The sequence below is a fragment of the Dysidea avara genome, chromosome 8 (assembly GCF_963678975.1).
Source record: "Dysidea avara chromosome 8, odDysAvar1.4, whole genome shotgun sequence".
Taxonomy (NCBI): domain Eukaryota; kingdom Metazoa; phylum Porifera; class Demospongiae; order Dictyoceratida; family Dysideidae; genus Dysidea; species Dysidea avara.
In genome coordinates, this window is record NC_089279.1 from 10028431 (window position 1) to 10055003 (window position 26573).

A 26573-nucleotide genomic window follows, 5' to 3' on the forward strand; every position below is an offset into this window, starting at 1 on the left:
CAGTTAATTAGGCTTGGAAAGAAAGTAGCGGCAAGCTTCTTAAGATCACATATAGTCTTGAATCACTGCATGGACCAGAAGAAATCTATAATTATTTAATGTATTAAATAGTGTCCTCTTACAGAAATTTTACAGTAAAGTTTTCAAATGTTATTATTACATCTCATATGCATCAGTGTCCTTGTTGGGTAGTACGGTACCCAACTCTAATTCAATCATTAAAACATTTAAATCCAATAAATTTATAAATTTCAATCATAAAAAGTTTGTGGACTTTTTCCAAAAAAAAAAATTCAGTAAAAGATGCTAGCATGCTGTTCATTTGCTGTTTGAATTTGCATTTATAGATGGGCTGCACCTATACTTTCTGCTAAGATGTGTATCCTGATTAATTGCTGGCCTGCTCTTTGAATCTGTCTTGGCAATATATAAGCATGTATATACTATATGTATACGTAACTTGTCATCTTAGAGACTATATAGTAACTGTTATAGCACACAAGTAAATGGCAAGCTAGTTCATTTACATAAAATTCCACTTGTGCTTATTATACAAGTAATTGTGTATACACTTTAGTATCTTGATTGATTCATCGTACTTTGTTACTATGCCTGCACTGCACACATGTATAATAGCACATACAAACAAGTATAATCAAAAGATTGAATTATGCATACTACGTCTCTGTTGAGTTAGGTATTATGATAGGGTATCATCCTGGAATCCGTGTTTGCCTTGGAGCAGGAGTGCATTTGGCATTGTAGCTTCCACACTGCCATGATCCTGAACTTGGTACTTTCAGACATATGAAACAAAAGTTTTGTTTACAAGCTGGGCAATTCATGTGCTTGCAAGCTTCGATGTGTTGTACCAATGCTCCACAATGGGGACAAGCTCTTAAGGAGGGAGTGCTTACTCCAACAACATCTTTGTTGCCACAATTTTGAAGCATTTGAACTCGAGGATCACTGCCCCCTCTTTGCCGCATAACAATACAGATGGAACTACCATGTGATAAGCCAACATCAGAAATCATGTCATCCATACAGCTGTTTAACTCTTTGGTACCAGTAGTCAACCTTAACTCCTCTCCAACATTAACCTTCTTTCTGACTTCTGTGAATATATCTCTCACTTTAGCATACTACAAGATATAATGGGTACAAAATCATAAAATGATAAGAATACAAAAACACTGTAGATCTGCTAGTAGCTAGCTTAATATACGTGCAAAAAGATTAGCTGTGCCACAAACCTAGCTATCCCAGTGGTCAGTAAAGAATTTTCACCCTGTTGTATGTAAATTGGCATCAGATATAGTCACTGTCTGTAGAGTAAGCCACCAATGCTTGACCACCATGTGATTGGACATGATTTTTATTTAAACCCACAAAGAATATTCCTGCTCTTACTATGCCTTTGGAGAGCTCTAAGTCATAAACTCTTGCATGTTAAATTTCATACTTGCAGCTTTCTTTGTCTGGCTGCAGGAGCTGAAAAAATGACCTGTCCAAATGTTCTTAATTATCAGACAAAAAAATTGTTATCAGTGGAGTGGTATACTGCTCATATTGATCAAGTCTTTCAGTGCTCAATAACTCTTATACTTTCTAAATAATTGTAGATATTTTGCTTAGTCCTATTACAATAGCTGTGAATTACAAAGCTCCAAAGTCACCTCTTTCATGCAATCTTAAATTCAGCCACATGTGAAGCTCATGCACAACAATTAGTTACTTATATATAAATAAAAACTCCCTCCCCGCTGAAGTTGTTGCTGGTGTAAATGTAAAATTATTTTCAAGCTAAATTACACAAACTCAAAACTGAGGTTTTTGTGCATTAAAACAAATAAATTATTATTAAAGCTAACGTTGAGAACATCAGCTACTGTTCAATAGTAAATTGATACATGCAAGATAACCACACCTTGATTTTTTCCCAAATAGCTACATTGCAATTATGCTTCTCTGACATGCAGTAGCAGTCTAACCACTGCACCTGGCACACAATCATATACACAATCCAAATCCACTTAAATGGGTTATGACTATCCTCTCTCTTTTAAAAATGTCTAGAATTTTTCTCCAAAATGTTTAGGACATTGAAATACTCTAATAGAGCAGTCAATTACTTTATTTTATTCATTAATGCTTTACAGCACAAGCGCTGAAGGTCTGTAGGACACCTGTTTAATATAACAATCAGCCAATGTATTACACATTTAATCAGCATTTAATTTAAATAACATTGAAGGAATTTGAAACATTGAAAAATTCACATCTTACTGAAGTGAAATACCTGGGCATGGCCCTCAGACCTTTTGACAGTTTCATTTGTGTAATAGGTGACTGCTCTATTAGAGTGTTTCAATCTGGCTAATGTCCTGGACATCTGAAGAGAGAAGATAGCATTTTAGTGGATTTAGATTGTGTATATGTGTGTTGGGTGCAGTAGCTAGGCTGCTACTGTCAGAGAAGTGTAAATGCAATGTAGGCATAAATCAAGATGAGGTTATCGTGCATGTATCTATTTACTATTGAACAGTAGCTGATGCTTTTAATGTGTTCATAAAAATAGCTTTGCGTTTGATATAGGTGATTAATTGATGTGCAAGAGCTTCATCATGTGTGCCTGAATTTAAGATTGCACGACATAGGTGACTTTGGAGCTTCACAGGCAACAAGGACTAAGTCAAGTATCTGCATATATTTGGAGAGTAAAATAGTTGCTCTTTCATATCTAGCACAGCAAGACTTGATCAGTTTCAAGTATTACGAGCAGAACATGCTGCTTGACTGATATTTTTTTTGTCCTATACAAGGCCAGGTAAACTTGATTAATTGTTTCTCATCCCCGCCTGCATTCCTTACCCCACTGCCTCTAATTTCATTGTTGCTGTTGTCAATCACACGCACACGTATTTTGATGCTATGAAGGCTGGCTATCATTTTACAGCACAGAAAATGTCAGTTGCACCTCAGAAACAGTGATAAAATGTAAGTACTAGTTTTAAATGGCTTTAGGTAACCTTTATAGTAACAGACAGCTTGATTTGGAGCATTTTCTTTAACAATAAATAATGAAAAAATAATGATCTTCCATATGCATGGAAATCCCGGGAGACTGTAACTCCAAAAAATCCTGTACGAGATCTTTGAATCTTAGATATCCGGAATAGTAACATCACATGATACACAGTATATGGGAATACACGAAATCCTTTCTCGAGTTCTATGAAAACTTGTGGGGGTGTTGGACGTAGCATACGTGATGCTGCAAATACGGAAATATACGGAATTCTACAACAATTTTAGAGATTTCAACAAGATTTCAAAGAGGGCTGTATGAGATTTCAAGGGAACTGTGGACCATGAGAATCAAGTAATCAAGTTTGCCTGGCCTAATCGAGAACATTCGCACAGCTCAACTGAACAATCAAGTCTTATCCACTGCAGATCAACATCTTTATCTTGGCGTACTACTGGACAAGAAATTATCATGGTTACCACATATATCTCGCACTGCAAGTAAAGCCACACAAACTCTAAACTTTCTAAAACGTAATTTAAGCACCTGCTCTACAGATATAAAAGCTGCAGCTTACCTTTCAATGGTTGGTCCCTTAATGGAATACGCAGCATTGGTCTGGGATCCCCAGGATATTCAGCATTTAGAAAAGGTACAACGCAGAGCTGCAAGATGGGCACTCAACAATTATGGACAATATAATTCAGTTACATCTACGTTGGAACATTTAGGATGGGACATTCTTTTAAAAAAAGCGCATATAATAACAAGACTACAAACACTATTTAAACTTTTACTCAATGACTATGCTCTCGAAATCCCACATCATTATCTCCACCCAACAAGACACACCAGACAGTATCACCCCCAACACTTTATTATTCCAAATTCATCTACTGTAACGTATCAACAGAGCTTCTACTCAAAAACAATTAATGAATGGAACAACCTACCCACTGCAATAATCGAACATTTGAACTTATTTACTGATAACTTACTAACGTTTCTATAGACTCCTAAATCATTGTAGCTAGCTAATACTAGTAAATCTTTGTAAATTCTTTTTTTTCCTGGGCACATCAGCAGAGTTGCCTGCCCAGTAATAATAAATAAATAAAGCTCACTTTTGCAGCTCCTGCAGCCAGACAAAGAAAGATGCAGGTCTGAAATTTTGTATGCAAGAGTCTATGGCCTATAGACCTCTCCAAGGGCACAGCAAGAGCAGGACCTTCTTTGTGCGGTCACAGTGGTTGAACATTGGTGGCTTACTCTATATCTTTCAAACTTAAAGCATGCATGAAGAGCCATTTGTGATGCGTGACTCGATCACCCAGACTAGGCGAACAGGTTATTGTCTCGTGCGCCCTTTGAGTCGGGCGCACGAGACTACCGTTACATCTATAACACTATACCTATACGTACGTGCATACCTCAGACACTTGTATAGTTATGGTCTGTGAATGACCTCCACCTTGATGTAAAACCATCAGAGACCATTTAGCTCCCACTGGTACAATCGACATCTCGCGAGTCTTGCTTTGATTCAAACTGCACCCTTATAGACGTTTGTCTTAATGCGTTGAACTATATTCAATACGCCAATTTTATTTTCGTATAGTGCATCACGCAAATTTTTATAGTAGTTTGAACATGCATGCACTATATATACTGTTGACATAAGGGAAAATCCCAATAGTACTAAAAACGGATTGCATTACATCATAATAGCTATCATTAATTTTTTTTTTTTTTACGGAGTAGTGATGGGATGGTTGAGATGTAAATTAAGCTTCTCCTTGTTGAGATCTGTAATTAGCTATGTGCATTCACGGTGCCAGGTCCAGTTTGCGATGTCCTGTCGCTGAGGCACCGATTGCTGTGCAGGTCGTTTAGGCTTGTATTTAAGTTCACTATTGTAGTTGTTTTATTATGTTATGTCATAGGGTTACTGTTTTCATATAAAAAAATAAAGTAAAATTTGGTAAATAATTTGGCGCTTCCGTTCGTTATAAAAGACCATTCGCCGATGGGTTGTGTTACAAGGACTACTCTATTTATTTATTTATTATTATTATTAACACTTTACAGTGACCAGATTTTCAAGTGTTTCAATAATGTTAGAAAATCTTAACTTACCTACCCTAAAAAGCAGGAGGAACAGAGCCAAATTACAGATGATGTATAAAATCACTAACAACCTGGTGTGTATTCCAAATGATTGTTTGATTCCTATTCCACCGTTCTTGAGAAATGGCTACTTCAACCAACTAGATACCAGAATTGATAGTTTTAAATTTTCCTTTTTCCCCTCGACAATCAAACTGTGGAACTCAATCCCCCCTCATATAGTCAAATCCCCCACACACGATCAGTTTTGTACCCTCTTAGATAATTATCACAATCACACCTGTGCGTTATAATCACATTGATTTCTGCACAGCACACACAAATAATAATAATAGTTATAGGCTATACTGCCAAACATTTCTATATGTGTAGCTATATACGTAGCTAAGTAAGCAAGTGGTAAAGTGCACTCCTGGTAAATAAACTGCTGCTACGTCAGGCCTCTCATAATCACACGTGATTCTATAGAATGAAACACGTGATTCCTGGCCCAGTTTTTAATAATTGTCTTTCGCCTGCATGCACGGGCATGGAATTATGCATGTGATTCAGTATCATAGGCTAGCTATAGTGCATCAGTGGCGGATCCAGGATGGGGCATTTGGGGCAAATGCCCCCCCCCCACTTCAAGATCGAGATACTCTAATAGAGCAGTCAATTACTCTAATAAAGCAGTCACAATGTTCATGAGGCAGTGTAGCTTACCTATGAAGCTACAAATAGGATTTTATTTTACATAACAGACGTGATATAGTTGGTAAGGATAACTAGCTATTATTGTTGTGACCTTTTTTTTTTTTTTTTTTTTTTGGTCTTCAACTGGTTTTCAGCAAGTTTTTTTGGTCTTCAACTGTTTTTCAGAAAGGTGCCCCCCCTCTTTCGAAACTCTGGATCCACCCCTGTGCATGTCATAGAAATAGCGTGTATCATACCTGGTGTGTATGGTATTATTAACTGTACAGACAAATTTGCTCACAGCTGACTTTGAAGTGTAGTTACAGTTTTATAATATTGCAAAGGCAATAACTACTTCCCACATGACATGTTGTCAGAGTCCATATTTTAGGTGAGTTATTGCTAAAGAGCATTATAGAGCTATATGAACAACGCTGGTGTACATTTGAGGTATCCAGCCTGCAGTAATCAACACAAGCTGTAACGGCACACTGATATATGTAGCCATACAGGCATGAGTTAAGGAGAAAAACTGTAAGTATGTGGATCAAGTTTTTTCCAGTGCACTAGTATGCACTTATGTACCGTACAATATATAGCTTAAAGTAGACTGTACATGCAGTGTACAATTTGTTTTTTTGTTTTTTTTTGTATTTTATTTGTATTTTAAGAATAACGGCTTGTGCCTGTATACATCCATAAACAAATTATGTACTTAGCTACTTTAATTACAAAATCAATAATCAATTACTGTCATGGTAATGTGTGTCCAGCAGTGTTTTAAAATCATTCACAAAGGGAGAATCAACAATAGATTGGGTAATGAATTTCAGCCACGGTAATTGCAACTTTTTAAACAGTCAATCAAGCATCATCAGTTCATAATTTAACACAGCAACGACCTTTCCAAAGCACTGATGTATGCTCACTAAGATAGCTATACATATACTTGATTGTCTAAAAAAAATTCTCATATATAATTTCAGCTACAGTAAGTTACATTATATTAAATTTCTTTTTATTAATAATATTAACGCTAATTATTTAGGAATATATTTTTAGTGCTGTCTGTGCATTAGCTGATGCACTGCTATTTTGCTGAATGGATTGCAACACTAAGTTCTATTTATAGAACTCGCAGTAACACCATAAATTATTTTGCTAAAATAGTTAATTTTCATTTGCTGAATTCAAAACCATTGAGCATGACGCAGAGTGTGGATCCTGTAGCCAGAGCTGCAATCATTGGCAATTCTGTATGGTTTTCCAAATAAACAGTATCATATTATAATTCTGACTAGCAGAGTGAGTCTAGAGGTACAGCTATGCATTTGAAAGATTGTGTATAAAAATAATAACAATGTTATATATACACCCTGTGTGCATGCAGTGAGTGGTGTAACTAAATCAGGAGAGTATAAATGTATTAACTCTGGCTCAATCTGTCAACCCAATGTACAATTAACCCTGATGAAAGTGCAGTGAAACCTAGTGATAACTATGCTGATATTTTGAATGCAGGCTATGCCAGTGTATCTTGTGGCTGTTTATGTTAACCAAATGATTATCCTTGTAACTAATCATTTGCTGGCCAGTGATAATAATACAGTTTCATGTAACAATACAATGTCGGTGTGACTTATGCAAATTACACATGAGTGTGAATTAAACTCAATCATGCACCTACAAGTCAGTAATCACCATAAATGTACAGTATTTGGTTATTCATGGAGCTCAAACGTTTTTCTTGTGGGATTGTAGTATGACTTGGCTAGATTGCATGTACTGTGTACTTAAAAGTTGGCCAGCTTATTGCAATAGCAAGCTGAGTAGTTATTCAAAGTCTAAATTGCAATCATGTAAGTCTAGTGTTGTAACTCTTTGTACTCAGATTGTTGTAATCTGCAGCTGGTTCAATTAAATTCATGAACTATATAGCTGATCAGTACAGCTAGGCTATTATAAGGTACACAAATGCATGCTGCTCTTATACTCACTGCAAGCCAATTAGCCGAAGTACTATAGATAGATATAGCTATATATATTTATGTGACCGAATTTGACATTCCACACACATCCAATTCTTTGACTTGTAACTTGAACAGTCAGCATGCTACAGGCTACAGCTACTGACCTGAAATTTCACACAATGCTTCTACTATACTATAACATTACAAAATTATACAACTAGGGAAAATGGTATATTCCAACATTGAGATGTGATCTCTCAGTCATAAAATTAGATGTGTGTCTAGCTAGTTTTGTCAAATTTGGTCAAGTATATCATTTAATTGTATCATTTGTAGATGTGCATTTATAGATTACATGCAATTTACCAGCTGCGTCAACCAACCAAATAGCAAACTGCTTAAACTTTTACCACAGCCTGGCAGGGTGTTATAGCTGTACAGATATTGACTGCATATTGTAGCTACGCAAGTCTTTACAATGAAGCATCTAGTACATGATGACTATGAAATACAATTTTATTTATAAAGTGCATGCATGGGAATATTTAATAATATTATATGCCATATGCATGTCAACCAAGATTATTCATGTCAATTGCAATCAGTACAAGCTATACATATATAGGCATGTGCATGGGGCTTCACTAACTCACTGAGAGTGAAATGCTGTTTGCATTATTCCTGTGCAATGCTAGTAAAGTAATGTATACATAGTGTTCTAGATAACAAAACATGGTATTAATATATACATGATTGGAATATTATGTGGCTACTTATAATCTTCATCTTTGCCGATGCATTGGTTTGTATGTATACAAGTAAACATAATATACCAGCCACAAAAATATAATTTTATATCAACCACCTGCTTGACACATGCATGCATGCCTATACTAAACAGTAAGTGCATATAAGTAGAAAATTCCTCCTCACCTAAATGTACACTCTATGTCATCATTTACCTTATTTAAGATTTGTGGTTCTTCATGGAAAGAAATTATATGTTTTGTTGTGGTATAGTTGTCTGACTACCTGGTAGTGGGAATGTGCATGTACATGCATATATATGTGTCCACAAGTTAAACATACATGTAGCATAGCATTACATGCAGTGTGAAAGTATACCATGTATAGTTACACCATTAATTTTATCATGCAGAATCCCTACACACAAACAGAACATATATCTCTGTACCTTAGGCCAGGCAAAGTAGATTCCTTGTTTCTCATCAAGCCACGTACTTTCTCAGTTTTGATGCAGGCAGATGGTCAGACATCATGTTAATTAATTTGTTTTATACCATAATGTCACAAGAATCATATGCATATCATGATATACAAACCATATTACACAGCATACACAGCTGCCCATCCATGCACGGTAGCAGTGATACAAACAAATGCCATTAGGTGCATCACGTGTGTTAAAGATCACATGCAAAATATGGGGTGTATCAACTAGAATATAATGATGAAAGTTGAGGCGCTGTGCTTTGGTAGAAGTGGGAGGCTATATGATGAAAAACAAGGAACCTACTTCTCCTGGCCTTACTATCACCCCCAAATTCAACAGTATAGTACATGCAGCTTAAAATAACAACTACTGAACATTCATCGATATGATTGGGCTAGTTTGGCTGCAAGCTTGCAAAAATAGTCATGCAGTCAAATTATTAAGTGATGATTCTTGAGTATAGACTATTATAATAAAAAAGCCTTGCCATCATGCAAATGGTCTGTATACCCATTAATGTGTAACTGACTGGTGATCAAAATAGCCTATAGTTTACAAGTCGCATTGTGAAACATTATTCTACTTGTAACTTGTGAGAATTAGGGATATATACATGCAGGCCTGCATTAATTATGTGAATGCTTGCCATACATTGTATATGCATAGCACACTAAAGGTTGTGGACTACAACATCGTATAGTATGTGCAAGTTGAGCTGAATCCTGAAAATTAAAAGTGGATTTTTTTTCTCAACACAGTAAATATTTCAGCCAACCAGGTGATTAGTGGTACCAACAAAGGTGTCAACAACAGACATGTATGGTTTGGCTCCATTACAAGTTCGGGAAAGAGCTGTAATGGACACTGTACTTATATGGCTTCCCCATAGGAAATGTATTGTGAATATTTTGATTGGCCATAAATATTATGTCAGACATTTGAACAATGAAATATTTTTAGCAGGTCAAGCAGTACTACAAATGAGCCAAATTTCAAGATCGTCTGTAATTGCATTCATGAGTTATTAAATGTTTTTAGGATTCAGCTCAACACTCGAACATACTACAGGTGTTAACCACATAATTATTATTTTATCTTTCCATGAAACATCCACTTGTCAAAAGAAAAATATTACATTAATTTAATGTACTTTCCCTTATAAGCCTAATCAATTTACCAAGAATAGTTTATAAAGGGATTGATTGTATTGTGCCACACAAACATATAACAACAGCTATTTCATTTTCAAATTTCTATGAAATGTAGCAACTTTGACCTACACTGCATAGTCCAGGCCACACGCCTTTTTATATGGTATATGTGACTGGGCCTGTGAAAACAGGCCATGTGGGCACAAACTACATCCTATCACATAACAAATCATATCTCAGCATATTTGCATTCTATAAGTTAATATTTTATCATGAAGCCAATTAAACGTATAAGAAGTACTGAAAATAGTTTGGTCATGGGATAGTGGTATGAAAAGTTATGAGTCGTGAAAGTTTGAAAAAGTAGACAAAAATATTATTATTTGCCTACATTCCCTATAGCATATTTTTGCAGGCCTGGTCACATATTGATATATAGAAAGTACTCAGTAGTTAACAACTATTGACTGTTTACGGTATTGTCACATTGTGACATCAATTTGTTAACGTATTATGGTTAAGGTTATACATGTTATACTTAGTAAATATGGCTCATCATCCCAGAAATACTGTATAGAGAAGTTGCATTGTAATATCACGTCCCATTTTTGAAAGATGTACTTGTACTTATCACTTTGTTGTACGGGTAAAAGTAGTATAATTAATTACCCTCAAACTCTTTCCAGCATACATTCACAACCATAACATTCGTAAAATAATCGATATTGCCACACATGCTATATATTGTCATATTGCATAGCAATACATCTAAGCACAGTGAATTTGCACCAGTGCCAAAGTATTGCTGCCGCCGACAACTCTTGTAACGGCAATCATTGTGGAGCCATGTTGCAAATCATTATCCTCCACAGTAGTATTTGAATCAGCCCGATACTCTGTCTTGCGAAAAATCAGTCGCCATTCCTCAGTACCCTTAATTGGAGGAGCTTTTGTCCTCACCTCCTTAATCAGTTCTTCCATTGTTGCAGTCTGATAATATACAGTCCCGTCAATAATGGGTACACATTCAGAATATGCATTACATTATGTACTACATACAACAGTTTGACAAAGCTAGACACGTACCTGTGGAATTGTAATTGTAAGAATCCTTTGATTTTCTTTTCCAAGACTTAAAAACAAAGTAATGATTGTATACTTGGCGACCAAAGACACTCCATCATACAGTTCATCACGGATCAAAGCATCAGCTTTGTTATCAATTTTAACGTCACCATAACCAAGTCTTATTTCAGGAGGTGGACAATCAGGTACCTTTGTAATCTTACCTTGAACCATTTCATGTAGTGTAGCAAGTGATTCAGCCTACATTTAAAGAATATATTACTTATGATCATGATAATGCATTCAAAATCACTCTACTACATAGCACACTGCATTCAATATGCACTATATAGAAGGACAGAATACCTAATTTCTTGACATTGTTTTGAGAAAATCATATGTCTGCATGCATGTTCACATAATATAACTCCAACAAAGAATCATCATGAATGAAGGATTTTATACATACTGCATAACATGTATAATATTCATTACATGAATGTGTGTGACTTGCCTGAAAATGATGAATAGGGCTTGCCTATGTATACACTGTGTGGGAGTTTTTGTTGTGAAACCGACATGTTATTGGCCTCAGAATAGCCTCACACACGGTACCAAAAACGAAGCTTTGACTTAAATGGTGGACATAACCAATCATGGAACATGCTTCATACAAAACTATAGCTGGTTAAAGAACTCACAAAATAAGAAATACATGTACAACACAAAAACCTTAACTCTTTAACTGTGTATTTGTGTTCTTTAGATGTCTATTGTTTGTTTGTGTAAGTTGACACATTTACAAGATCCCAGATATTAAAAATACTATACCAGAGACACTGATTGTACTATAATATGTGGGGACCTTGTATTAGTTCAAATCCCAACAAGATAAGGGGTATCTAGAGATTTCATAATTATTTTGAACTCTTGGAAATAGTAATCAAACATCTTGAATCTAGGACAATGTATCTGCCAAATGTAAATGGGGCATAGCTGAGGGTCCAAACTTTTCTACCATACATCCATATGTGACCTGCTGAGCAAAAACCAGCCGTTTTGCAAATTCCTCGAATTGTTACTCTATTATCCATAGTAACAAAGGAATGGACAGCTTCAGCCTTTTGTGATGAATAGTCTTGGAGTTACAGCGATAGACAGTTGGGACAAGAATAAACTGATTTGTACGGCAACAATTAATACGGCAAATAAATTACAGGTTTTTACTTATTTAATCAATCATAACTAACTCACGACTGAAACAAGCTACGAATGGCTCATGATCAGGCACATTGATCAAGGTGTAGCATTTTCCTGTATGTCTCCATGTGGACAAATCAGAAGGCCATTTCAACAATTTAATCAATGGTAAACTTTATTTCTACCACATCGTACATAAGCACCCATAACCGAATGCTGTACAAACATGAAACAAATTACTCCCAATGAACAGGAGCATCTGGTAGTGTTATAGGTTTTATTGATTTGAGCTTTGTTTCAGTACATAACAAAGCGATTGAACCATGCGTAAAATTTTTATGTAGCACGCATAGTTTTACCCAGTTTATTTCTTAAAAGCTAAATAGAATTTTGCGAAAACAGCCAGTTTTCGCTCAGCAGGTCACATAATTTATTACACTAAATTAACAAGCCCACAAATATGGCTAGGCCTTTGGCTACAGAGTTAAGAGATAACTACTGTCTTAGATATGTTAAACTTTCAGGAGTTATTATACAGGTTAGCTTGTATTTAACCAGTCAGGCTCATATTCTGCATGTGATATAGCTAGGGTCGTGGTTTGCCTGTTTGACAACTTTAGATACCCAAGAAACAAAACCTTCAGCAAAGGGTCTGCAAAATCTTGAAATCTCAGCTAATTTTGAAATCTGAAATTGGTTGCATATTTCACCTATATATATACCTCCATGCAGCATCATGTGTGCTACACCTCGCAGCTTTGTGAAGGATTTGTAACTCTTGTATGGCTTCTGAATATGAAATTTGAACCTTTTTTCTTATGAAAGAATTTTCATACATAAACACCTCATGATCCAACTATTCTGAATACTACAAAAGTTTTTGCTCTGAAATCTTGCAAAAATTTAAGATTTGAAATCTTGTACAAGATTAATATTTCTCGAGTTGCGGACTAGCTACTTTCTGCTAGATTCATTACTCTACTATCCTGCCAGCATACATAAATTATCCATCAATCAATGTTAAGCCACAGCCCCCCCGCCCCCCCCCCCCCCCCCCAGTATGGGGAGGGTGGGGATTTGAGTCATTTAACCTGGTGGTCAACCCCCACACCTATGATGTGAGGATATGAAGGGATTTGACACCGTGCTTCAGTTTTATCACGTGCCACAATTAAAAACTTTTCACCACTTGTTCAGCCCTCAGGCACATTTTAACTTCCTAAAACCCGACATTGCCCGTACTACTGGATGGAGTGGGGAATATTGATAGGTGCATTATGCACTTGTATGAAAACATGCCATACTGTGCAAGAGTAAAGGTATGCATCATATACTTGCTTATACATTAAGGAATCATACTCAAGTTGTACGTACTTCACTGATTACAATTGTAGATTGCTCCTTGTGGCCAGGTAACTTCACAAAAATGGTGAAGGTGTCTGGGTGGGGTAGGACTCTCAACAACAGCTCAGTCGGACCAGTGATCCCAGCTTCACTCAGTCGCTTGTCATCTTTCACCAGTAAGACGCCTGACCTGGTCCTTAACTCAAGTGCTGAGGATGCTCGACAGGCTTTTCTTGTTTCCCAGTACAGTCTTCGCACGGTTGCATCCTATCACGAATAACGTAAATGTGTTTATCTTTAATGTGCATGTTGAAGTGTCCGACGTACAAAACTGCATAAACATTCAGTACCGTAAACATCATGCACCCCCATGCAGACTGGAGGGTCAGAGGGCGATCGAGTCCCGTGACTCGATCGGCAATGATTATGACAGTTAAACGCTTCAGCCTACTAGGATAAGTTATTTACCTGATCAACAGTAACGGAATAACGAGTGCTGCTTCTTCGTTCTTCAGTAATAGTGAAGGTCCATTTGCTCCTAACTGGAACTATACTCGAGTTGAAACCGGACATGGCTTCACGTGAAAACACTCTAATACAGCGTACACTAATTCACATCACGTATTATTAATACATCGATTACACCGCAATACACATAATTGAAGAGTTACTAGAATGGTTTATGATACATACAGTTCATATTAACAGTTGCAATGGCTTGTCATCCAGGTATATATGTCTGTCTGGACGCAGGTGAACATCTGGAATTGTAACTGCCACACTGCCAGCCACCTTCTTTCTTCCTTAGACAAATGAAACAGAACTCTCTACTACATGCTGGACAAGCCATATGTTTGCAGGCATCAGTGTGTTGGACCAGTGCTCCACAGTATGGACAGGCTCTTATGGATGGAGTGCTCACTCCAACAACATCCTTGTTAGGACAATTCTGCAGCATTTGTACTCGAGGATCACTGCCCCCTTTCTGTCGCATCACAACACAAATGCTACTCATATGTGTCAGCCCTACACTAGATATCTTATCATTCATGCAGTTGTTAAGTTCCTTTGTGCCAGTGTTTAGTATTAATCCTTCTCCAACAGGGATCTTCTTCCTTACTTCTACGAACACATCCCTCACATAAGCATTCTACAAAAAAGACACAGCACAATACCTTCACCACTAACTGCACAATTCTGTCCACAATAATTATACACGTCACATGGTATGTATACAAAAACTTGTCAACAATTCACACTCAAGAAAACGCAAAATAAGAATACAGTTGAAACATACCGCAGAAACTTCAACAGTTAAGGTCGATTTCGCACCCTGGTTCAAAATAATTAGGCTCCATTTCTGTCGATATTCAGCAGTCAATCTTGCTCCATCGTACAAACTTTCTTTAAGAGTAGCCTTTCCTTCTGACAGAACATCACCAATTGGATCCTTCACACAAAGTGGTCGACCATTTCCATGTATCTCTGCTACCTTCTTATACAAGTCATCACATGTTGCAGTCTGTGGCAATATACCAGCATTATGTACACAGTATGGTACCAGCACTGTAATATTGTACCTCATTTAGGGTTATCGTACTCGGACTGGATCTTCCTGGTAAGGTAACAAACAGGTCCCATTTGTCTGGCCCAGTTTGGACCACCACAGAGAGGGTGATCTCATTACAGATGCCTGAATCACGCATCTTGGTATCGTTCTTCACCAACAGTGTGGGGCCTTTGAATAGCTGGATGGCATCCTGAAAGCCCCAGTTTCTCCTTAGGTCTTGCCTCACCGTACTGTATAGCTTGCGAACAGTTGCGTCCTAAAGACGACCTTTACTACGCATAAGGCAGCAAAAAAAAGCATATACCTGGTCGATTTCAACGGTCCGCTCTGCTCCGTCGATCTTCTTTACTTTTACCTTCCATTTTGCTCTGATAGGTACGATAGACATATTCAAATCTTTCCTCTCACACCGCCTACACAGACCAAATTGATCAATTCAATATCAAGGGTATTTTTTTGTTCACTGTGACTGCGCACTTCGATTGTTCTCGGAAATATACAAAGCCTCAAAGGGTAATACCCTCGGATATCCCCAGCTACATGTACGTAATCAGAAACCAGATGAGTCAAATTTCAAACACACTTTCTGTAAACAGGCTGTAGGACCAGGTGTCCTATGTAAAGCCTTAATAAATAAAATAAATAAATTACTTTTTTTGCGCGTACAAAATTAGCGGAAGTGAATCAATGCTCAACAGCAAATGTGACTGGATGTGTGAAAAGGGGACTTCCACACAGATCTAATTTACCCGAGGGCCCGAATTTACCACCTTTGACAATTTATAACTTTGGATTGGAAGTAGTTCAGTGTTGATCTGAACTTTGGTCAGAAGTGACTGCCAACATAGCTAGCTTAATGGCTGGAGAAAATTTCTACATTCCTTGAACACAAAGTTATGGCTTTCCAAATGTGTAGGATTTGATGTGTGTAGAAGACCCCCTTTTGCAAATCCAGTCACAAATTGATGTTCCATTTTAGTTAGACATGATGTCCAATTGTAGTTTTGATAGAAATTTATTCAGATAAAATGCATACCAGACTTCAAGTTACAAAATGTAGATTAATTAATCCCAACTATATGTTTTGACACTGTAATCTAGCATTTGTGTTCACTTATTTCAAGTAATGAGAACATGCAATTTGTTATAATTATTCATAAATCAATACTCAAAATTTTCTCATCCAAGACTTTCTTAGCAACGTTAATGGTAGAAGAGAGTTTCTTGTTGTCAGTCTTGGATCAAACAAGTTAAAGTCAAGCTTCCTGATTCTGGCTAGGAAACTTTCACAAGCAACCTAATAGGAAAATAAAATATACAAAATACACAATGGCATCATAACACTCACAGCTGGAAGAAAAGCTGGTATACTGTTAGAAGGGATCTGACCACGAAGTGACTGTGCCTAACACCACAATATCACAACAGTAGCACACACAAATGTGTGGGGAAGAATACCTTTAGCAAGTGAGTGTTAGCCAAACTGGCAAAGTCAAAGGTAGCTTCTTTCAAAGCTGGTGTCAATTCTCCTCGTACAAAATCCTCCTGAGATGCACCATGCTGTGAAGACATATGGCAACATACACACTGATAACCTAATTCAACTACCACTAACAAAACAGTAATGGTGGTAACTCGATTTTTTAAAAAGTATTATGTGGTCTAAAAATAGACCTCCTGTAAATGAGTTACATGATGTTTGCAATGTTGGTGTTCCAGTATGACTATACTCATGTCTTACCCTCATAAGTACATCCATTGGTATACACACTCTACGACATGATCGATAATAAGATGCAGCTCTCAGTAATGTGACAATCGTCTCTGCCTTACCAAGGTGACTAGCAGCATGGTCTGCAGTGACGTCCTGAACACCTAATAGAGAAAACAATCAAAACATAGGATACCACAGGAAAGTTTAATTCAGGTAGGCCACCATGGTAAGAATTCAATGCATATCTTCACTAAAACTGCTGATATTTTAACCTCAGACCATAACCCAATAAAGTTAGTTATTGTAGATAGACACTTGGTCACACACAGGGCATCTTGACACAGCATGATACAGCAATAAATCAGTCAAGATGTTAGCCACAAAAAAGTCCCTTAGAATTCCCCACTACTCAACAAATGGCTTCTAACATAACCTAACTGATCAACACATTTGGCCATACAAGGATTCCAAATGGGTTACTAGTTCCAGGAACAGCATTGAATAACATTGTAACAACATTCCAGGAAATAGTCAATGTACTAAAGAAACCTACACAATTCCTTATAGAAAGTTACTGAGAAAGTTACCAATCCAAGTACAAACATTTTCAATGAAGTCTTCACACTATTTATCTAATACCAACTCAACTCCCTCTACCCATATACACAACACAGTAGGGACTGTTGCCACATACCAAAGCACTCTAGTGTGAGGTATAGAAGTGCTCCATTTGTGTTCTCAGCATATTCCTCTATTTCTCGTGTGTAGTGGAAAGGATGATCCTCCAAATTGTGTTCCTAGTAAACAACATTACAATATCTACCCTATAGTCTACACATTATTTATAGATCTATTCAACAAGTAGAGAGGAATTTATATTAGACCATATGGCACCATAACATGATAAATGTATATAGTACATGGAAAAAGCACTATACATGTTACATGAAATGATAGAGAACCAAACACTTCAGAGAACTCAAAAGCAAGCCTCACAAGCTGAGTTTTGAGTCATATGACTGAAGACATTGATGATTGGATTTGCAAAGAATAATCAAAAATGTGCATGTGCATTACACCACTGGGTAAACTGCACATACTAAACACACACACATGCGCGCGCGTGCGCGCACACACAAACACACTATGCAAAAACTCACACAATTGTACTCACAGAAACAAGTGCACACACACACACACACACACATGCGCACTCATGCACGTACACATATGTGCTTTTGTGTGTATACAAAAACAAGACACATCTTACATCTAATTTTCAGGAGTACTGTGACAAATGTTTTGTCAGCATAACAGCACTGAATCTAGGGATTAGGAAAGTTGGCCCCATAAAAAAAGCAGCTATTAAACAATGTACATAATTATTTTAAGGGCTAAGTCTGTTATTGCTAATGTCCCATCAGTTTTACTCTGCAGACAATCCCTCTAGCAACTTCTATACCACAGCTAACAGATTAAACAAAGGAATGGCCACATTAAATTAGAAGATAAGAAGATACATCTAGTATAAGTGACTGCTCTATTAGAGTATTTTTAAAACTAAAGCAGCTGCTTCGGTTACTTCAATGATACTGATAAATACACTCACACAATTCCATAACATCACTCATTAACTTACCCTGGCATTCAGCAGTCTAGTAAACCACAGTTTGGATAGTTTTCTATGTTTGGTCACCTAGCAAGTTCTATTAATAGTAGCAGATGCATAACCATAAACACAAAACTCACATGAGCCAGTGCCATAGCAACAGGATGTTCTGGAGGGCTTCCATTCTGGTTCAAAGATTTCAGAACATTACTTTATGTAAACAAAATAATATTAGTAACTTTGAAAATGCTGTCAATAGTATCCCTCCAAAACTGCAGTCTCATTTTTCCGATGTGTTTTTCTGTCACAGAGTCTCTTATCTAAAGGGAATAAACAATAGCAACTGCACATGTACAGGGAGCCTGCGTTGTGTGCATGCATACCTGAGATGTCTCCACATTAAACGCTCGGAGAGCAAATACGGTGTCCCTCACTCCACCAGGGGTCAACAGTCCACACAAATAATGCTCATAGTCATGTTTCCTATGAATAACAAAATACCCTATGCTTTAGTAAAGCAACCTACAACAAAGTCCCACTAGTAGGGTTCCTATGAACTATGGTCACTTATTAAAAGCATAAAATATATCTACATGACCTCTATAATGAGGCAGTCTTATTTTAAAACCTGGCATCGACTATCTTATGCATGACTGTTCTAATAACACAAAGGGACAGAAGCATTTCACATTCATCTACCCCTAAATCTCAACTTTTAACAACTGTGATTAGTTTTGTTAGATGGTGCATGACTAATACAGTCTATCCAAACACATCAATTATCTGAACACAAAAGGTGAACGTTCAATTAGAGTATTTTATCACCAGTGTGTGTTCTTTTAGAGTAATTGAATGAAACTTTGCATATAAAACAATGGGTATCATTTACCTGAGCAAATTTGCTTACTACTTGAACACTTTTGTCCCAATTCATAGAAACAAAGGTAACTTGAGAACTATTGTATTAATTTTGTTACACATCTACACTTCAGCTGTGTGTTCAAACTAAAAGGCTATTTCTAAGCTACTTTGCTGCTACAATGCTATACATATATGGCAAAATTAGCTTCAAACTATTTTATTTTTCTTCCCTTCTCTCTCACATTCACTCTTGTGTGAGATGAGAAAACTCCAAGTACTAAAAAATTTTCAAGTAAAGATAGATACTGAAATACTCTAATAAAGCACACAGAATTTTCTGTGATAAAACTGATATGTGATCTGTATTTCACCAGACCTTTACTTTCATTCGAAGAGGCGGGTGGCACAAGACTACTATTTAATGCCAAAGTAGACATTATTCCACATAGCTACCATCATTCATATCTCTTGTTTCACTATTTTTATCACTGAAACCCTATTTCATTTTAAAAATTAATATTTCTATCTTTTTTTTGTTACAGCATTACAGGGACTGCTACATGTACATTACAGTATCTCAATCTCACATTAGGGAGCATGGTTCAATGCCATGTTTAGTTTTCTGCAGCAAAACTTGCAACAAGTGCTGCTAGATCTTTAAGGGGTGAATTTGCAGTAAGAGCATGACGGTGTGTTCTGATTGTCTAAGGCCATGTTCCCATGTGATCGTTTAATAAGTACAGTACAGCTATACGGATCTACTGGTACTCCCTCTTAGAGTGGCTCAAATACTTCAAATAGTTTTGTTACATCTAAATATGCTCCTCTAAGAAAAGTGTCAATATGGAAAATTAACATGAAGACGACGACCATGTAATCGAAGATAAAAGAAAAGGCAAAGTGCAGAAGGCAGACCAGAAAAGGCACATGCCACTTGTGAGTGTTATTGTGATAGCAGTGAGCTGTTTCATTTACATACATCAACACGCACATACACACACTTGTGGTCTTTTAGTCTTTTCATGAATCATACTACCATCTTCTCTAATCATCTCTTAACCATAAAGACTATCGCATTGCATGACACAATTCTTACACAAATTCAAAATCCACAATGATGAAATGTGATATCACAAATCACAATTATGTGACAAAACAACTGTGTTATTGTGGCATTTTTGTTACACGGAAATCAAAATGAATATTGTTGGTAGCTTTTTACACATAGAAACAAGAGATACAGTTGTAATAAAGGTAAGAGGTAGTAAGCACATTGTGGCAATGCAATAAGGGCTTGTCCAACGAAAGCAAACCAAATTTCTTTAATTCATACAGATGTGCTCATTTGTATGCAATATAGTCTGTATGTCTCACCTATACCCATAATTGCTTGGATTTATAAACAATATAGTGAAATGCTACTTTGCCTAATGACAAGTCACATACAGCAAGTTACCAGTTATTGGCAGGTACCAATTATTGGCACTTGTATAGAAGCTACAAGGTATATGGAGGCTACCCAGTACCACAATGGGCTGTTGTACCCTCTAAAACATTTCTTACAATCGCTTTCATTCAGTGATTAACGTTGTAAAAGTGCTCCATGGCTTACTTAAAAATAATTATATATTGGAAACCAGTATGCTTTTGCGTATAACCTGAATATTACTCGAACAGCTGGCCTCATGTTCGTAAAACTTCTGTGAAACGGAGTTATCCAAAGACTGCAACTCCCACAAAAAGTTCACAAAGAACAAAGGAGACACCTTAGAGTTACACAATAAGCTGCACGTTGTGCCGATAATTGGTCAATCACGGAAGTACAGCTGCTGATAATGGGTATCCCATGCCGATAATTAGCAGATAATAGGCACTGTGATTTTCCTTGTAACAAGATGCTCACTCACGTGAGATAACTAAAGTTTGGTATGCTAAGGACAAAGGACTGCTCTGTTAGATGGTTCGAACCGGAAGGTCATACATCATTGAATTACAATTGCACGATGAAGAAAATTGGTGACTTGCGCTTCCCACACTACAACAGCCATTTTATTTGTAACATCAAGAAACATAATAATTGTAGATATTGTCCACTAAAAAGTAAATACACTAAGCAGTGGATAGTAATTCTAGCGGTTTACCACATCAACCTAATTATTAACAAGTGAACTTCAATTTTTTACGAAATCATTAACTTGTAAGATCCCATTCTCTCTTGCTGTAGACAAATCTCATTAAACTTTTAGGCATTCTTTTTTGTTAACAGTGTGTTTTATTGGAATTGTATACCTTATTCTGTTCTCTCTGTATCTAATTGTAATTTGTCAGTGCAGGACACTGGTAGTCCTTCAGAATTGTATGTCTCTGTAATCACTATAGCCTCTACTGTATGTAATTCCAATTCTGTAAAGCAAGTATTAAATTTGTAGTTCTTAGCTTTTATTTTATAATTGTTTCGTGTATGTAATATCTCTTTTGTATTTTGTGTAGGTATTACCTCTATAGGCCTAGCCTTTTGTAATCACCTTGTCATTGTTGTTGTGACTAAACAAATAATAATAATAACAGAAAGGTCCACCGACCCAGCTCACTGACGTCAGGAGAGGCTCAGCTACGGCTGGGCATTCTTGCAATACGGACATAACATCTGAAGCTAGCTGGTTGAGCAGAGAATGAATATACATTGCATTACATCTATATTAACTTTATAGACATTATTAGACTACAAATGAAGTGGTTTGCACGAGACGTAGTGCTCGAATTCTTTTCGGTTAAGTAGCTTACCTCACCAACTCCACACAGTAACTCATGGGAGTAGCGTTGCTCTTGGAGGGAAAACAATATCTTGACAGCAGCCTCATTCCTCTTACTCCAGTGCATGAAGGCTAGTTAATGGCAATATTCCAATTAGCGTTCATCAACACAGGGGGAAGCGCATTTATTAGAATGATATGAAACGTCTCAATATTTCCATGCGAACAGTTTTCCTCGCTTGGTAAGATCCTTATTACGTAATATTGTCCATTATTCTGTGCGTTCTTTGTTAGGGGAGTGCTAATACCTGCTGCTATATTTTCCCTTGTGAGCGCGAAGAGAGCGTTAGACCACGAACGCTTGGAGATTATCAAAGAAGATCGACGCAAGCGACGACAACAGGTTTGTGATATTAAAAGCTGTCAATTGGGCAAGGCCGTACTTCCAGTATACAATTGGGCATTATTACAAGTGGCTATTACTGTATCATCTGTAGCTAACGATGCATACACGATAGACATGGTGCACAAGAGAGTTTGTCACTCCGTTAACCACTGTGTATTACAACAGGTTCAGAAAGGGTTGATGCCAGTAATACAGTGCGACTGCTAAAGCCTAAACGGACACTTTTGGGCCTTTTACTGTCATAAGGAAGACATCTTTTTCAGAGATACAATTGTATTGGTAAAGGTCAACAGGACCTCGATCAGAAACTGTCCTTTATAGGGAAGTTAACTATATAGTATCCCTTACAAGGAGAGTACTTCAAGGGAAGTTCCATTCCACTGTATTACCTGATCTGTACATTTATTTCTATACTAGTACGTATATGCATTTTGTGCGTCCAGCAAAAGTATAATTTTCACAATATTTACTGGAAGGCTATTCCATGCAGCTGTCACTCTTCAGTATGCTGGACTATATATTTTTGCACATTCTATGGTTGGATTTATTGCTAGCCTATATATATATAATATAGCCCACCACTGAATATATGTGCAGTGAACTGTCTATTAATAGTTTCACTACTATTTGTTACGCTCTATAGCACTCACTCCTTACTACTCTGGTATACAGTAATTCTGCAGGGAATGTGGTGCTTATGATTCTAATCAATAAGCCCCTAGAAATAGCCATGCTAGATTAGCTTGCTCCTCAAGCTTGCTGTAAGGATATTCATCACTGGCAAGTTGATCACTGGTTAAATATCACTGTCACATTCGCTCCAATCATAGAATGTGCAAAAAGTCAGTCCAGTCCACTGAATAGTAACGGCTGGTCCATGTTTCTTGTTAATTGTATTGAAAACTTGGATCAAATTCCCAAGACAGTAAGCCGTCACCCAACAGCCATGTAAGATAGTTCTAATAGACCAGCCAATCATACTTTTATATTATAGCTAGCTATGCTGTAACAAAAAGTAGTGTATTTACAACTTATTGTGTATGGATTCAAGATAAACTGTGGTGAAATAAATCATAGAAAGAAGTTTGCAGAGATTTGGCCCCTAGCTGTTGCATCACCGCTCAATAGCAACAAATCATTACACATAACGAAGTACATATTACAAATACTAGTTCATAATTCTTGTCACTCAAAATCCACATTAGAAATTCACAAGTACCAACAAAAGAACAATAAACAGGGTGGTGTATACCAAATAAAGCTCAGTGGACAAAAAAATCTGCCCATTATTTCCACAACACAAGGAGGCTATCATTCACAATACAGTTTGTATGGAGATTTCTGACATTAATGTATTCACTCGTATGTCGTGACATGTTTACGATAATTATCACAGTTTTGCTACTAGATTGTGGTAGTCCATTCTTGATAGCAGAGGTGTGACTTCAAGTTACTGTAATAAGGAACACTGACCCAGGCCTCAGGACTTATCTTGGAATTTGGGGTGTTTAGCAGCCCCGGGTGGAAGCATTGTTTGATGTTTGTGTCATTGCCACCTACACTCCATCTTACAGTACTACTGGTGATCCACCCTTGAATACATCTGAGGCTATTGAGAAGAAGCATTTGCACTGAAGGCAGTTGAAGGTCGTCAAGGGTCCTGTACCCCTCTCGTGGTGTCAGTTGGTGGAATGATGCATCGTGTGATTTCCCTTTTTTTTGAGATGTTTTTCTGCCTGTTTGGCCATCAAGTGGAAATGGTCATTGTTGGAGGCCACACAGTTTGTGAGGTCCTGTCTCTGCTTTGCTTCTGTTAGATTTGCTAGTCCGTGCTTGTGTGGTGCTCGCACAAAGTGAAGAAACGGACTGGGTGGGTATGGGTGATGGAACCCCACTTCAGGTGCCTCTGCACTTAGCATATACACTCCAATCTGTAAGTTCTCATAAACTCTTTTCTGTAGGTGTTTTGTTTTGAAATAAAAGAAAAAAAAATTATGTTAGTTTTTCATAGAGATGTGAGGGTGGAAGGGAGTGCCATTAGGACCTGTTATTTAAAAGATTTTTTTTTAATTCTAATAGCATTCATAGCAGCATGAACTGTTGCCCATCAAATTAATGCTAAATTCAAAGATTAATTTTGTCTATTTGTTGTTGCAGCTACCACAAATCTCTATATTTGAGCCAAACTTCCTGATATTTGATTGATGGTATTATGACTGTCCATATTGCTTCAATTGACGGCCAGTCCCATATAAGTTTCTGAGTCACCAGGGATATAGAGCTTACAATATACACAAATGCAGGGTTTTGACTACTAAACACCAGGTCTGAGATAAATGCCTAGTATAGACAACGATGCAATTAACCACAACGTGAAACTGTTTTATTACTTTCCGAATCCATATTACTTGCTAAAGATACAGTGTAAATACATGGCTGCTGGTGGTGTATATAATTACCAGTCTTGTATAGTTGCTGGTATTGTTCAGTGATCAGGGTGAAAATCTGCTTGAAGGAAATAATTTCCCAGGCTATAATTCAAAACAATATACAGTAGAATCTCGATTATCTGAATCTTGATTATCCGAACCCTCGATTATCAGAACAGTATAAGTGACTGCTCTATTATAGTATTTCATCATTTTTCTATTAGAGTAGTGTATATAAATGAATGGGCTTCAAACAAATTCACTTATCTGAACACTTTTATGATTGAACTGGCACACAGGTGTTCGGATAATGGAGGTCCTACTGTAGTATGTGGGAAAATCCCTACTTTGGTATTGAAATAACAGAGCTTATGAAAACGTCTGAGCACTGGACAAAATCTGGTCAAATTACATAGATGTCTGACCATAATGTAATTTATCTGGACACAGTGTCCCATCAAAGCATAAGGAGGGAGCCTAAGGGCTGAGGTGGCATGTCTGTAGTAATAACAGTCACTTGGTTGCTAGGAGATAGTATACATTCTTACAACCCAAGGGAGTGATCACAAATGTACCAATGCCAACCCTCTGGTGTACTGTAAACACATAACAGCTGCAGCAAGGGTAGGTAAAAACAGTGGATCTGGGGACCAAGGACCCGGGACCAGGGAACCTGTGGAAATCCACTTCTGCTTGGAATTTTATACGCTTCACAGTATTCTATACTTGTACTAGGTACCTCTGCAAGTAGTCCTGCATGGCCAATCCACTTCCCCCCTCCCCCTCACGGCGTCACACGATGTTTACACCAATTAGAAATTATAAGTGCCTCTGAAAAAGTGTCTGAAGCTGACTACATTTATAGGCCACTGCTTGCTGCACAGTAAACATACTAGTCTATTATGCCGCCTAGCTTTAGAGTAGTTTATGAAAATTGTGCAAATGTACCATGATGTATGAAGAGCTGCTGGAACTTGTTTAGCTCGGCTTAGCTAGTCAACTAATTGCTCGCCTGCTACACAATGAGCATACTAGTCTATTATGTCACCTAGCTACTAAAGTTTAGAAACATTGTGCAAACAAATATTCTGGGATTAGCTTTAGACACTTTTTCAGCGGCGCTTATAATTTCTAATTGGTATAAACATCGTGCGAGATTCCGTGATGCAAGAAAAAGTGGATTGGCCATGCAAGACTACTTGCAGAGGAACCTACAAGTATAGAATGTTGTGAAGTGTATGGGACTTGGTCCCCAGGTCCACTGTTTTTACCTACCCCTGCATCAAGCATTTGGCATAAGGTCCTTTTGCTATGCTATAGTGGACACAAATAGGCCATACTAATAATCTTCCACATGTCCAGTCAATTTAGGCAACTGTCTGGCCAATTCTGATTTGTCAGGACGTTGTGGCAGGACAACAGAAATTTCTTATC

General features: G+C 37.2%; 3 protein-coding genes and 1 long non-coding RNA gene across 5 annotated transcripts; 1 reads left to right on the forward strand and 3 right to left on the reverse strand.

The window, feature by feature from the left end:
* Positions 1 to 572: 572 nt before the first annotated feature.
* LOC136264246 (uncharacterized) lies at positions 573 to 4676 on the reverse strand. The gene is made up of 2 exons (XM_066058960.1): positions 4462 to 4676; positions 573 to 1145 (listed from the first exon to the last, which is right to left on the reverse strand). Exons 1-2 carry the CDS (start codon positions 4552 to 4554, stop codon positions 714 to 716), a joined length of 525 nt encoding a protein of 174 aa, XP_065915032.1. The 5' UTR covers positions 4555 to 4676; the 3' UTR covers positions 573 to 713.
* Positions 4677 to 10876: 6200 nt separating this feature from the next.
* LOC136263130 (uncharacterized) lies at positions 10877 to 15879 on the reverse strand. 2 transcript variants are annotated; one of them, XM_066057621.1, is made up of 7 exons: positions 15672 to 15879; positions 15378 to 15623; positions 15095 to 15319; positions 14266 to 14947; positions 13828 to 14064; positions 11275 to 11514; positions 10877 to 11178 (listed from the first exon to the last, which is right to left on the reverse strand). In XM_066057621.1, the coding sequence occupies exons 4-7, from the start codon at positions 14368 to 14370 to the stop codon at positions 10957 to 10959; spliced, it is 804 nt and encodes a 267-aa protein (XP_065913693.1). In that variant the 5' UTR covers positions 14371 to 14947; positions 15095 to 15319; positions 15378 to 15623; positions 15672 to 15879; the 3' UTR covers positions 10877 to 10956. The 2 variants fall into 2 exon arrangements, with proteins under 2 accessions (XP_065913693.1, XP_065913692.1); XM_066057620.1 differs by lacking the exons at positions 10877 to 11178; positions 11275 to 11514; positions 13828 to 14064 and having other exon boundaries at positions 14409 to 14947; positions 15672 to 15870.
* Positions 15880 to 16452: 573 nt separating this feature from the next.
* On the reverse strand, positions 16453 to 22504 carry LOC136263131 (NADH dehydrogenase (ubiquinone) complex I, assembly factor 6-like). The gene is made up of 10 exons (XM_066057622.1): positions 22336 to 22504; positions 19074 to 19173; positions 18930 to 19010; positions 18831 to 18875; positions 18721 to 18777; positions 17776 to 17878; positions 17109 to 17242; positions 16826 to 16927; positions 16716 to 16772; positions 16453 to 16664 (listed from the first exon to the last, which is right to left on the reverse strand). Exons 1-10 carry the CDS (start codon positions 22410 to 22412, stop codon positions 16536 to 16538), a joined length of 885 nt encoding a protein of 294 aa, XP_065913694.1. The 5' UTR covers positions 22413 to 22504; the 3' UTR covers positions 16453 to 16535.
* Positions 22419 to 26573, forward strand: LOC136263132 (uncharacterized). Its single transcript, XR_010704465.1, has 3 exons — positions 22419 to 22546; positions 22599 to 22707; positions 22876 to 26573. It is a non-coding gene; the product is annotated as an uncharacterized lncRNA (long non-coding RNA).

What these genes read in the sequence shown, in the direction of transcription:
- LOC136264246 (XM_066058960.1), bottom strand. Translation starts at nt 4,554, where the DNA reads ATGTCGATTGTACCAGTGGGAGCTAAATGGTCTCTGATGGTTTTACAT. An exon ending in TAACTATACAAGTGTCTGAG is followed by an intron (nt 1,146 to 4,461) that starts GTATGCACGTAC and finishes TATATCTTGTAG; the next exon opens with TATGCTAAAGTGAGAGATAT.
- LOC136263130 (XM_066057620.1), bottom strand. Translation starts at nt 15,755, where the DNA reads ATGTCTATCGTACCTATCAGAGCAAAATGGAAGGTAAAAGTAAAGAAG. An exon ending in GTACGATAACCCTAAATGAG is followed by an intron (nt 15,320 to 15,377) that starts GTACAATATTAC and finishes ATATTGCCACAG; the next exon opens with ACTGCAACATGTGATGACTT. An exon ending in TAACTGTTGAAGTTTCTGCG is followed by an intron (nt 14,948 to 15,094) that starts GTATGTTTCAAC and finishes TCTTTTTTGTAG; the next exon opens with AATGCTTATGTGAGGGATGT.
- LOC136263131 (XM_066057622.1), bottom strand. Translation starts at nt 22,412, where the DNA reads ATGAGGCTGCTGTCAAGATATTGTTTTCCCTCCAAGAGCAACGCTACT. An exon ending in CTAGACTGCTGAATGCCAGG is followed by an intron (nt 17,879 to 18,720) that starts GTAAGTTAATGA and finishes GTTGTTTACTAG; the next exon opens with GAACACAATTTGGAGGATCA. An exon ending in CCTCACACTAGAGTGCTTTG is followed by an intron (nt 17,243 to 17,775) that starts GTATGTGGCAAC and finishes TTTCTCTATTAG; the next exon opens with GTGTTCAGGACGTCACTGCA.